Source organism: Carettochelys insculpta, chromosome 8 (genome assembly GCF_033958435.1).
Source record: "Carettochelys insculpta isolate YL-2023 chromosome 8, ASM3395843v1, whole genome shotgun sequence".
NCBI classification, from domain to species: Eukaryota; Metazoa; Chordata; order Testudines; family Carettochelyidae; genus Carettochelys; species Carettochelys insculpta.
The window spans coordinates 14,488,007-14,499,828 of record NC_134144.1 but is presented as its reverse complement, the minus strand read 5'-3'; the positions used below and the strand labels follow the sequence as shown (position 1 = coordinate 14,499,828).

Below are 11,822 nucleotides of genomic sequence, written 5' to 3'. Positions count from 1 at the left end.
GGCGGGGCGGGGCGCTAAGATGGCGCTGCCCAGGGGGCTCTGGAGCTGCCGGGGGCCGTTCCGAGCCCACCTGGTGGCAGCCGCCGTCGGACCCGGCTGGGCCGGGCCGGAGCCGTCTGCCCCGCGGCGCCCGGCTGCCCTGACCGGTGCCTGGCCCCCCGCGCGCTTGTGCAGCAGCGACCAGCCGAGCCGGCGGCGGGGTCCGGCGGGCGGCGGCCGGAGCGTGGTGGTGCTGGGGATCCCCAACCCCTTCATCTGGCTCCGCACCAGGCTCTACTGTTTCCTCATCCGGGCCTACTTCGACCAGGAGTTCAGCGTCGAGGAGTTCACCCAGGGGGCCAAGCAGGTGTGTGGTGGGGGGGGAGCTGCCCCACGCCGCGGCCTCCGACCCCAGCTGGGGGAGCCCCTTACTGCCCCCTATGTGTTACTGCCCCCCCGCCACGCTGCCTGGGTTCCCTAGCTACGGAGGGCGAGCCCGTTACCCTTCATGCTCGCCCAGTGTCCCCAGTTGTGCATCAGGGGAGGGTCTGTCCCCTCCCGCCCTTCAACCGCACAAGGTCTCCCGCGCCCATCTCCCGCTCTGTAGGGCAGGAGGCCTGTTCACCTCCCTTGCCCTTCCCCTTTCCTAAATGCTTCTGTTCCCCCAGCTCGGGGAGGAGGGGGATAACCGGCCACCGCCCATGCCCTCACCTTGGGCTGCCCTTAGCTATGGAGGGTGGAGACCTGTTCACTGCTTGCCTTGAGGCCTGTGAGCCCTGTTACCCTATCCCACAGTGGATGCCGTGAAAGCCTTTCCTTCCCTTTGGTCACCCAATTAGGCCCACCCCTACTGTTCTCTGTGGCATACCTGGCCAGTCTGGCACTTCTTCCCACACTGCTCCCCTTTGTTTTTTCACTTCCGGCTGATCTCTCTCTTTCCCTACTGAATACTGCTACCCATGGGCTCTGGGGCAGCGGGGAGAAGAGAGACAGTTTGTGCAGCTGAAATGAATAAAATGCATAGTTCATTTTGTTCCAGTAGTGGTAGCCCTGTAGAAGGAATATTGTGGCTGTGATGGTGAAACCATCAGTAGGTCCCGACCAAATTCACAATTTTGGTCAATTTCGCAGTCATAATGTTTTAAAAAAACATAAATTTCATTACTTCAGCTCTTTAAACCTGAAATTCCATGCTGTCTTGTTTGTAGGGGTTCCGACCCACAAAAGTTCATTACTTAATAAATATCAGAGAGGTGGCCGAGTTAGTCTGTATTTTCAAAAACAACAAGAAGTCCTGTGGCACCTTACAGACTGATAGATATTTCGAAGCATAAGCTTTTGTGGGAAAAGACCTGCTTCATCAGATGCTAATAAATGTGTTAGTCTTTAAAGTGCTTCTGGACTGCTTGGTTTTGGTATGACAGAGGTGATCTGGGGGAAGGCCTCATTCCTCCACACAGAAGTAGTGTCCCCATCCCCCTGAAATATTGAAGGGTAGTCAGTTTCCCACCCAACACACACACAAGCTGAGGCAGGGCCATGTGTGGTTTGCCTAGGGCATCAGATTGTCTTAGTACAGTTCTGTTGATGGCACACTTCTCTCCCCCTTTAAAGATATAGAAACAATAAACAGGAAAGCATTGATATGGCTCCAGTCCTTCCTTTCGGGCTGTACCCTGAGTACTGCTGGACAAATGTTCCTCTGCTATCCTAGCACTTGGTTGTATAGTGGCACAGAATTCTGATCTGTCTTCATCCTGCTTAACGTGCATGGAGTCACTGTGCGGATGACTCCATGGACTCAACCATTCAACTGACTCCATATCTCATTTACTTCCAATGCCACCTGAATCATCTCCTAACTCTCTGGTGTCTAGCTGAGATCAGTTGTCTGAAGCTGAAACCAAAGAAGATGGATGTGATGTGGCATCTTAAAGATGTAGTATCACTCAATTTTGATGGAACCTGCTCTCAAGTACTCATACTGGTTTGTAGCTTCAGTGTTCTACTCAGCTACTTACTACCTGGATACTTGGATAGCAGTGGCTGCTAAGATGCCTTTTTTTTGCATGTACCCAGACTGCTGCAGAATGACTGGCCACAGTGGTCCATGCCCTTGTGACCTGAAGACTTTACTACAGCAGTTCACTGTTTTAGTAGTTCAGTGATTGGCCTCAGCTGGTCCAGAATGGAGCAGCGTGTTTCCATAGCAAAAACTAATCAGCATCAGCACAGCACCCTGGCCACTGCTCACTGCAGTGACCTTCCCATAGAATACAAATCAAGTCTCAGCTTTAGGCTTGTAGAATTGACCAAGATATATATCTCCATTGACAGTTATGTTGTGCAGGAAAAGTGAAGCTATCTCCTACATGACCGGGAGATGGGTTTTCTTGGTAGATGTCCCAAGACTTTGCAACTCTTCTGGAGGAAGCGAATGTAGTCAGACTTTGCTCTTTTCAGAACAAAGAGTAAAACTTGCTAGTTTAACTTTACTTTCCCACAAAAGAAAGATAGTGTAGGGAAAGCCATTTCCAGCTGTTTCTAGGAGAGGAGAGTAGAAAGTAGCACAACTAGATGGATGGGCAATTTTAACATGCATTTGTTGATGTGTAAATGTTGATACTCATGAGTGGTGTGAATCCTGAGACGGCATTCACACCTTTCATGTTTGTGTAAGCTTTCCCATTCCAGAATGGAGAGAGATTATACAGAATGGTGCCAGAAGGTAAAGACTAAGAAAGGGTGGGGGAAATCATCAGGAAAAAGAATCTGCTTTGGTCTGGAGTAATCTTGTAAGCAAAGTGTCCATGGTCCCATTAGATGGATTGCCTAAAACTAGATGGAACAAGACTCTAGAAAATATACTAGAGGCAACAATCCTGCACCAGTTACAATGTGATATCAGAGGATGATCTAATGAGTCTTTTTCTGTATCTGATCTGATGCTCTGATCCTGGAAAATGAGCTTACCTCCAGTTAGTGAAATGTCTGCTCGTGTATTTTTGTCTTTTGTAGGCCTTTGCTCTTGTTTCAAAGCTGCTGTCTGAATGCAAACTTGATCTATTGGAGGAATTTGTATCAAAAGAGGTAACAAGTATTTTATTTCTCTTCTCAAATCTTCAATGCAGAATGAAAAATATTTTCTCACTCTTTAATCTGCCAATAGGTTGCCAGTCATATAAAGTGAATCTTAACTTGTTAAATAAAACACAAATAGTATCAATTTGGTGTAACTGGTTAATGATCTGAAGAACATTAGTCTTTAGACTGAAGAAGGACAAGTTTATCTGTAGGGGTATGATTGATTACTGTATAAGGAAAAATTTTGAATTGCTTGTACCATTAATGGAGCAGCTGCCACAAGAGTCTAGTGAGTCATCAATAAGGAATTAAATAACATGATCATTGCCTGCGGGGTTGTCAGATTTGCAAACTTCTATTCGGATGGGGCAAGTGAATGGAAGTCCCTCTTGTATGACCATCCACAATATTCACTGGGACCAAAGCTTTAGGTGAGCAACACAGACCTGCTGAACAGAGGAGTTATTTCTTGTGCATCCTCCATCTAAATGGTTCCCATCCCATGTAGGCCGCACTGCCGCTCAGCTACCTAGTCCTAAACTGGAGACCTCAGTTTTGCATCAAGGCCTGAAGGATATAGCCAAACTGGCCAGTTTTAAACAGCAGTGTGAACTTTGAACCACTGTGACTATTTTCATGATCATGGGGAAGGCTGCTTCAGGTGTTTGTATGTGTTACTGTATGCCAGTAGCTTGGGCTGCCTGTTGCCTATGGAGAGAGAACCATAATGCCACTCCGTAGCACCAATGTAGCACCTTGCCTCCTCCCTCTAAGAAGAGGTGGTTGTGAAATGGGAGCTTGTTCCTAGGGAGCTGTTTCAAAAGAGCTTCTCCTCTTACTCCTCCAAGTCCAAACTCCAGGGGTTGAGCAAGTGTTTATAGGTGCTCTACCAGTACTGAAAACCAGCCGTGCACAATCGAGACAGTGGAAAAAAATGGGGAGTCACTCAACAAGGAGGAGGAGGGGAAGCAATTATTAGGAGCCATGTTTGACCTAATGTAGCATGGACTGAGACTAAGGCTATGTCTACACTACGAGATAAAGTTGAATTTAAGGCAGTTAGCTCGACATTAAAACATCACTGTCTTCAGTGTAAATACCATTAGCTCAATTTAGGGAGCACTGATATCAATATAATATCGTCGGAACTGACTGGGTGTAGCATCACGTTTGAATTTAAAAGTTCAAATAAAGGCTATTGTGGAAGCACCAGGTCTTTGAATTGGATTCATTAGCCCCCAGAAGTGTCCCGTATGTATCCCACAATGCCCCACAGTGCTCTGTTCTGTCCACTTCCATCTCTGCTGCTCTCCAGATGCTCAGGAATTAGGTAACAGGAAGCCTGCGAATTTGAGTTTGGCAGCAGGAAGCCCATGGCTGTGGAGTCATGCTCGTGTGAGAGGCTGAGAAACTTCTTTCTTTCTTTGCTATTAGTTCAGCGACGGTGCTGTCTCTACCTCTGCTAGCTGAGCAGTTGTTTTTTAATTTTTTTTTTTGTGCTGGCACTAGGCTGTTGGATGGGGCAGGTTGTACTTGTATGAGAAGCCAAGAAACTTCTTTTCTGTGCTTTACATTTGTGCAGGCTCGCCCCCCACCACCACCCCCTCCGGCCTTCTCCACAGGTGCCACACACTTGGGGTCTTTCCTGCACCGAACCACATCACGTGGCTAGCCCCAAGCCTAAAAAAGGATGTGCCTGCTGCTCAGTGCAGACCATGCTGCCAGGCAGGACCATGTCATGGCTTGCGCACCATGAGGACTCCAAGTGCAGGAAAGATTTTCAGGGGTGATGGAACATTTCAACTGGCTCTGCAGCCCCAGATGCTCCCCTCCTGCCAAAAATATTTTTGGGGTCTTGCTGCCCATTGCAGACACCTGCTGCTTTTTGTAAAACCTTTTATAATTCAGTTATAGCTACAATTTTATATGGAGATACACCTGTGTCATAGAACTGGAAGGGACCTCGAGAGGTCATTCACAGCAGGACCTGTCACCATCTGGGACAGTGGTTTTTTTTTGTTTTGTTTTGTTTTTTTTTTAAATCTTTTTGCCCTGATCCATACACAGCCCCCTCAAGGACTGAACTCGTAATCAGGGTTTATCAGGCCAATGCTCAAATCACTGAGCTGTTCCTCCCCCCAGTTATAAAAAGCAATACACTTATAGAAGCAAGAAATTTCAGTTAATTTGGTGAAATCTGCTGATGCCATACCCAACTTTTCCTTCCTTCCTTCCTCGTGGAAAAATGGCTGGTTGCATTGCCCTCATTCCCCTCCCATGGAAAGCCATGTGGGAAGATAACATCATGTTCCCACAACCACTTGCGGGGCACATTTTTCCTATGCTGAACCAGCGAAAATACCCAGAATGCTACAGGGTTGAGGGAACTGTGGTACAGGTTACCACAATGCACTGCTGCAGCAGTTGATGTTTGGTGATTGAGTGTGGCAGGAATAAGTCGAATTTGTGGGAAGCCGAGGATACTCAAATCTGAATTTATAAAACCCAGCATTATACAATTGATTTTAATACTTTCAAATTTATCTCATAGTGTAGATGTAGCCTAAGAAACCATGACTGTGGTTAGGCCCAGCTAGTAGACTTCTTGATGATGCCTAGGAAGGAGAACATCATGTTAATCTTTGCAGATTGGATGGCTCTGTGAATATAATGTGGAAAATTGTGAATGGTGCATGGGCTGTATGTATCAAGGCCTTGTTTTAAGACAAATTCAATTTGCCACTATTACAGTTTGAACAAATTTGAAGGATGGTGTGAAGAGGAAAAAAAGGCAAAATTCCACTGGCCTGTCTGACCTATGTGCTGAATGAGGCAAGGATCCAGGGCAATCAGAGATAATTATAATACATAAAATCAAGGGCACTTCTATACCAATGTAGTGCAAAATTTAAATGTAGATGGAAGGCAGCAGAGAGAAGGTTTTGAGGACAACTTACTAGATGCTTTCTGACTTGAGAGTTTCACTTTGCAATGATAATGTTCTTCACATATAGCTTTTTGCATAGATTTTGCATATTCTGGTATTAGTTTGTGTGTTAAATGTATCCTGTGCAAAGTGGTTTAAGTTACTTGCTGTGAATATTTTAATTTTTGTCACTTCCTGACACTTGTGCATTGAAATGTTACACTGATGTAACTTTTTACATTTAACAAGTCTTCAGTCAGAAGGAAATATTGGAATTTTTTTTTTGCTGAATAATGTTTTTATTTTAATAGACTATCTTACAGTAATGTGGCTTGGAACCCCTTTAATAGATGTATGGGGTAGTGCAAAATTGCAAAAAACTGGTTAATACTGGACTGTTCTGAAGCTTACAAGATCAATGTTTCCTTTATCTAATGAACTATGAATTTAACAAAAACTACATTTTCTTCAAATTTAGGTATTTCAGGTGTTACAGGAGAAGCTTTCTGCACTGTCTGAAAACCACAGGAATGCTCTGGCTGCTGACATGGATGAAATAATGTATACAACAGCAGGAGATGTCGGCATTTATTATGATGATAGTGGTATGTATAGCATTCTAAAACATTCACCTTGCATAGACAGAGAACCTTTTATTGTGACATTGCTTTTTTATAGCTTTTTCTAATTACAAAAATCCTGTTTGTCATTCCCTGAAGTAATGTTTAAAGCTGTCGCTTCACGTACTTATTTGGTTTCATTATAAACAGTTACTATGAGTCATGGTACAACCTTGATGCTTGTTCAAATTTTTCCTCATTCTCCTTCACTTGGATTTTATGTACTTATCATTCATTCCTCCTTACTTCTAAAAAAACAAACACACAAAAATATCCCCTCACATGTTACTGTGTGCAGAAGGCTTAAAAGTGCTATATGTGCTATAAAAACATTGTTATTCACTATGTGCAGTCCTTCTCTTGTCTAATAGATTCTTTTCTTCTGCTAGTTTTGTCCTTTCTTTTATGTCCCCCACCCCCAACTCCTCCTTGTCTCCTTCCTATACTCCTACCAAAAATCTTGTTTGGGGCAGGTGTTCTTCTGCAGGAGAATGGCTAGATGTGACTTTCTGTTGAGCTTTTTGCTTCTGTCAGCTCAAGCCATGCCCCGGAAAGGTGACATAAGGGCAGTCTTTTCCCATATGGGTTGAGCACTTTGCCTTTTTAGCACTCCAAATTTCCACTGGGATGGGAAGTGAAGGATCAAGTTTAAGACCAAATTTTAAAGTTTAACTGCAAAGCATCTGAATTTTTCTTTCTTCATGCTCCCTCTGACTTGTAATTCATTCCTCTTTACTGATTGTCTCCTGTCCTATGTCTGTGTAATCCCTGGCTCCCAAAGGTTTGCATCTGTGAAATTGATCCAGTATACAATATTCTCCATGAAGGGATGTAGTAGCATGAAATGGATATGGTCTGGGTCACTCAGACAGCTTTCATGCTGAACCACCGATCAATGCTGCATGCTGGAGCAGTAGCACTGGCATAATTTCCCCCAGTGATGGCCAAGAATACTAGCATAGAGAAGTGGAATGGGAATAATCTCATACCACGCTGTGAGACAGTTTCTCCACACTGCTCCAGGACATTTTGATAGATACACGTTGAAATAGATGGTTGCTAGTTTAAAATATCAGTTTTATTTTATTAAATGCCACTAGTGCGTGTTGGGCTCTTTTCCGGAACCTAACCTTGTTCTCATCAATCCATACCATTGTATTTTGCAGTACCCTAGTTTCTTCTCTTTAATGCCTCTTTTCCAAATCTCATTCCCTGTCACTCTAATACCTTTCTCATCACAACAGTGGTCACTCTATTATCTGGAATATGCCAGCCTTCCACACAATAACTTCTGCTGATTTACGCACCTCGCTGTAGAAAGTTCGTCTTTCTTTTTAATGTTGCCAAATGTCATGAAGATGACTGTACGATGTATTACGTTAAGTTTTAAGTAGCCCCTTCTTTTCATTATTCTTTTGTGTTTGTTTGAGGCAGTAGCCTCTAGCTTCTTTGGAATCTTAGTAAAATGCTTAGTGGTTTGCAAGTAAAAATTTTAGACTGCTGAAGTATATGTAAAATACTGGAATGTTGGCTTATGATTTAGTTTTCTTTCCAACAGGAAGAAAATTTGTTAGTATCCTGATGCGCTTCTGGTATCTAACCAGCGCTGACCTCCCTGATGAGACTCCAGATGGAAGCAAAGTTTTCCAGATTGTATTTGGAGATGAGACTGTGAAAGAAACTAAACATCTTCTAACAGCAAACTATGAGTAATTCTCCCTATCTTTTTCCTTCTGGTCCTATTTATCTTGGCCTTCTGTGTAAGAGTTTCCTCATCCAACTCAACTTTTATTCTGGGGAGCAGTTCTTGAGATGTAGCTTTGTTTAGTTAACAAAGTCACCTTAAGGTTGTCACATTTGCTTCTTAACTTCAAACTAATGCTACTCCACCCCATGAATCTACTAGCATGTCAAGAGTAAAAAGGGGTCAATATTGCAGCTGGTTTGAGATGTTAGCCCATGAGAGATGAAAGGTTTAACTGAATGCTTTCTGAAGGAAGTTAGAACGCCACAAACAATCTGATATTTGAGTAGTTCTTAGGGATCTGCTCTAAATATGCCAAGTGATTGCTGGTCAAATGTATTTTCAGAGGAATGTGCATGTAGAACACTAGGTATAAAATGTGCTAATGCCAGGGAGGTGAAAAATATTTGTACTCTTGTCAAAATGATTGAAAATAGTCTCCAAAGTTGTAAAAAGTTGAAGGGAAGTGGCATATTTTTGCTTAAGTTATGATAGGGTGGCATTCTTCTCAACTTTTTCTCAGAGAAGGGAATCTATACAGAGTCCAGGTTCAGAGAAAATACATATAAAAACCACTTGGAGAGCACCGCTGTGCCCTCTTCTTCTGTGCTCATCTCTAGGCCACATCTGTCATGTATCTTAGAACCTTGTCTGCTTTGTTTGAAGGTCCTGACTCCTTGCAGGAACTTTGTGAATTGTCTCAGTTTCTCGTGGCCAAGTGTCCAAATAAATCATCTGAATTGGCACTCTTTCTGGCAGCTCAGCACAGGTCAGGGACCAAAGAGGCAGAGAGACTTCAAACATTCCTTTCTGTAGTAGCTAGATGTTTAGGGATGGTTCTGCCCAAGCCAGGATTGGAACATACTCTCAGAATAATATGGATTAATTACATTGCTGTTGCCATGGCTGTTCTGCGGTGACTTGGGAACATAAATGCTGTGTTAGCACACAAGAAACTGAAGACTTCTCCTAAAATGCCAGTCATAAACCCTTATGAAGTTGGCAATGCAGTTCCTAAAAGTTTCCAACATTAAAAGGGGAAAGCCTTTGAAATGTGGGGCGGCTGTTAATACTCTTTCAAACAACTGTAAAACTCTCAAATGTGTACAAGAATTCAATCTTCAGCTCAGTTTTTTTTTATTTTTTTATATTATATAAATAAATCTAGTCTAATCTCTATAAAGATCTGCTACATATTATTCAGTGAGGTTTTTTTTTTAAATGCCTAAAACAAGTATCTCTGGGTAAAAAAAGTACCTAGTTACTATTCTGATTTGCTAATGCCTCATGGAAAAATGAAACCCTTATTTAGAAACTAATTTTCCTGTGGGTCACTTTCTGGGATTTTGAAGGTATTAGCATAAAAATGGGGTACTTAAGACTTCTGCTCACATTGTTTTATTCCTCACTTGTGGCCTGACCCAAAGCCCATTGATGTCAGTAGGCTTTGGATCAGTGTTTTGTTGTAGAAACAGTTTTAATGCCACAATCCTCTATTTGAAGAATAAGCACGGGCATCTAACGAGCTTTTGCAAAACATTTGGCTTTTATAAAATCAAAGGCTGTGGGAAGAGATAGAGAAAACAATATAGGAATAACTAAGGAAAACATTTTGCCGTGTTTTCTCAATAGCATTAGCAGCTCTTCAAAAATTGTGAGTTTAAAAGCTCTTATTTCTGTTGCTTTTCCTAGGTTCCGAAGGGAATTTACACAAGGAGTGAAGCCAGACTGGACTATTACACGGATTGAGCATCCAAAGCTACTAGAATAAATTTTTTGTCCAATGACTTTTATGGACCTTTATAAATCCTCTGGCACACCAAAAGTGTCAATCTTTTTTGGTCTTCACACAACGATCACTTTTGAAGGCTAAATTTCTGTTTTTAATTTCCAAAATACTTTACCAGAAGCAGTATATTGCTCCAAAAGCATAACAATAAAGCCTTTTCCACAAGTCTCTGAAGCTATGCAATACAAATTTAATTTGTAACAGTTACCTGAAACATTTGCATAGTAACTAGGTTACAGGCCAAAGGTACAGATATATATTGATCTGTTACATTCTCAGAAGAAATCTTAGTTCTAATAGAACACAACTTGTGGAGTTTTGGTTTTTTTTGTTTTTTTTTTGAAAGGTATTGTTATGACTGGCAACCCTTTTGGCTAAAAACTCAGTTTATCATGGGTATTTTCGCAAAGACAATGTGCTGTAATTAAAATAGAATGTTTGGAGGAAAAGGCGGAAGTGGGCACAGAGATATGTGGGTGTGGGGATGTGTATAGACACTTCCTAGGTAGTTTGACATCAGAAATAAGTTTGAGAAACTACATTCTTGAATGAATGAATTGGAAGTCAAGAAAATTTAAACTGGATTCTCAAAATGCTCATTCCAGTCTAAGCTATTACAGACATATAATATTCCACTCTGAAAATTACACAGAAGAATAATTTTGGCATTCTGATTAACAGTATAACTTGCACAGTTCCAAATTTAGGTATTTGGAAGGAAACATAATCCAAAATGTGAACCTAATGAAGAAGCTGGGATGCTGTGTCAGATGGAGGCAAAATTAAGCTGGAAGGCGTATCACAATAGACAAAAATAATTAAAAGCATTGTGGGCACGATGAACCAGAAACTTTTGACTTTCACTGCCAACTCTGTCACAGATTTACCTTATAGTTTGGCTACAAATTGTCTTAATTTCTGAGCCAAATTCAGCCCTCTTCTAAGTAGTTATAACTTTCACGGAGTTCCTGGCAGGAGCATCTTACTTCCTCTGTAAATGCAGGAACACTTTTACCGTACCTTTACAAGACGTGTTGTGAAGATTAGCTAAGGAATACAGCATTTTAAAGATGGTAAATGCCAATTATTATCACTGTAAGCAGTGTTGTAGCCATGTTGGTCCTAGGATATTATAAAGAGAAGATGGGTGAGGTGATATCTTTTATTGGACCAACTTAAGTTGGGGAGAGAGACAAGTTATCAAGCTTATGCAGAGCTCTTCACATCTACATCAGCTGTGTGTAAGCTCAAGAGTTTGTCTCTCACCAATAGAAGTTGGTCCAATAAAGGATATTACCTTTCACACCTTGTCTCAAGAACTATTATTGTGAGGCATTGGGGTTGGAGAATCACAAAAATTGTAACATAAATTTTCCTCAGTCTAACTGGGGTTATAAAAGGGTTTCTTGGCAGTACAACATAGCTAGGATTTTATCAAGTTTTCAACATTCTGGGAAACTAAATGAGAACAAATTACTTTGGTTGTCATCCATCTGATTTTGTATTGGAGAATTCCTGTAATTTCAACTGTTGAAAAAAGTTTTACAGATAACAGCACTTCCTATATCAGTGGGTGAAGATCTAAGATTATGTATTCAAAAATGTATATATTTTGTCATCTTTTATGACTTGGGTTTGGAAATCTTTGATGCAAATTAAAAACTGTACATGGCCCTTTAG

General features: G+C 41.9%; 1 protein-coding gene across 1 annotated transcript; it reads left to right on the top strand.

The window, feature by feature from the left end:
• The first annotated feature begins 19 nt into the window (after nucleotides 1-19).
• On the top strand, nucleotides 20-11,618 carry MAIP1 (matrix AAA peptidase interacting protein 1). The gene is made up of 5 exons (XM_075001030.1): nucleotides 20-346; nucleotides 2,998-3,069; nucleotides 6,468-6,594; nucleotides 8,168-8,318; nucleotides 10,046-11,618. The coding sequence occupies exons 1-5, from the start codon at nucleotides 20-22 to the stop codon at nucleotides 10,122-10,124; spliced, it is 756 nt and encodes a 251-aa protein (XP_074857131.1). The 3' UTR covers nucleotides 10,125-11,618.
• Nucleotides 11,619-11,822: the final 204 nt, after the last annotated feature.

What these genes read in the sequence shown, in the direction of transcription:
- MAIP1 (XM_075001030.1), top strand. Translation starts at nt 20, where the DNA reads ATGGCGCTGCCCAGGGGGCTCTGGAGCTGCCGGGGGCCGTTCCGAGCC. An exon ending in TCACCCAGGGGGCCAAGCAG is followed by an intron (nt 347 to 2,997) that starts GTGTGTGGTGGG and finishes TGTCTTTTGTAG; the next exon opens with GCCTTTGCTCTTGTTTCAAA. An exon ending in CATTTATTATGATGATAGTG is followed by an intron (nt 6,595 to 8,167) that starts GTATGTATAGCA and finishes TCTTTCCAACAG; the next exon opens with GAAGAAAATTTGTTAGTATC.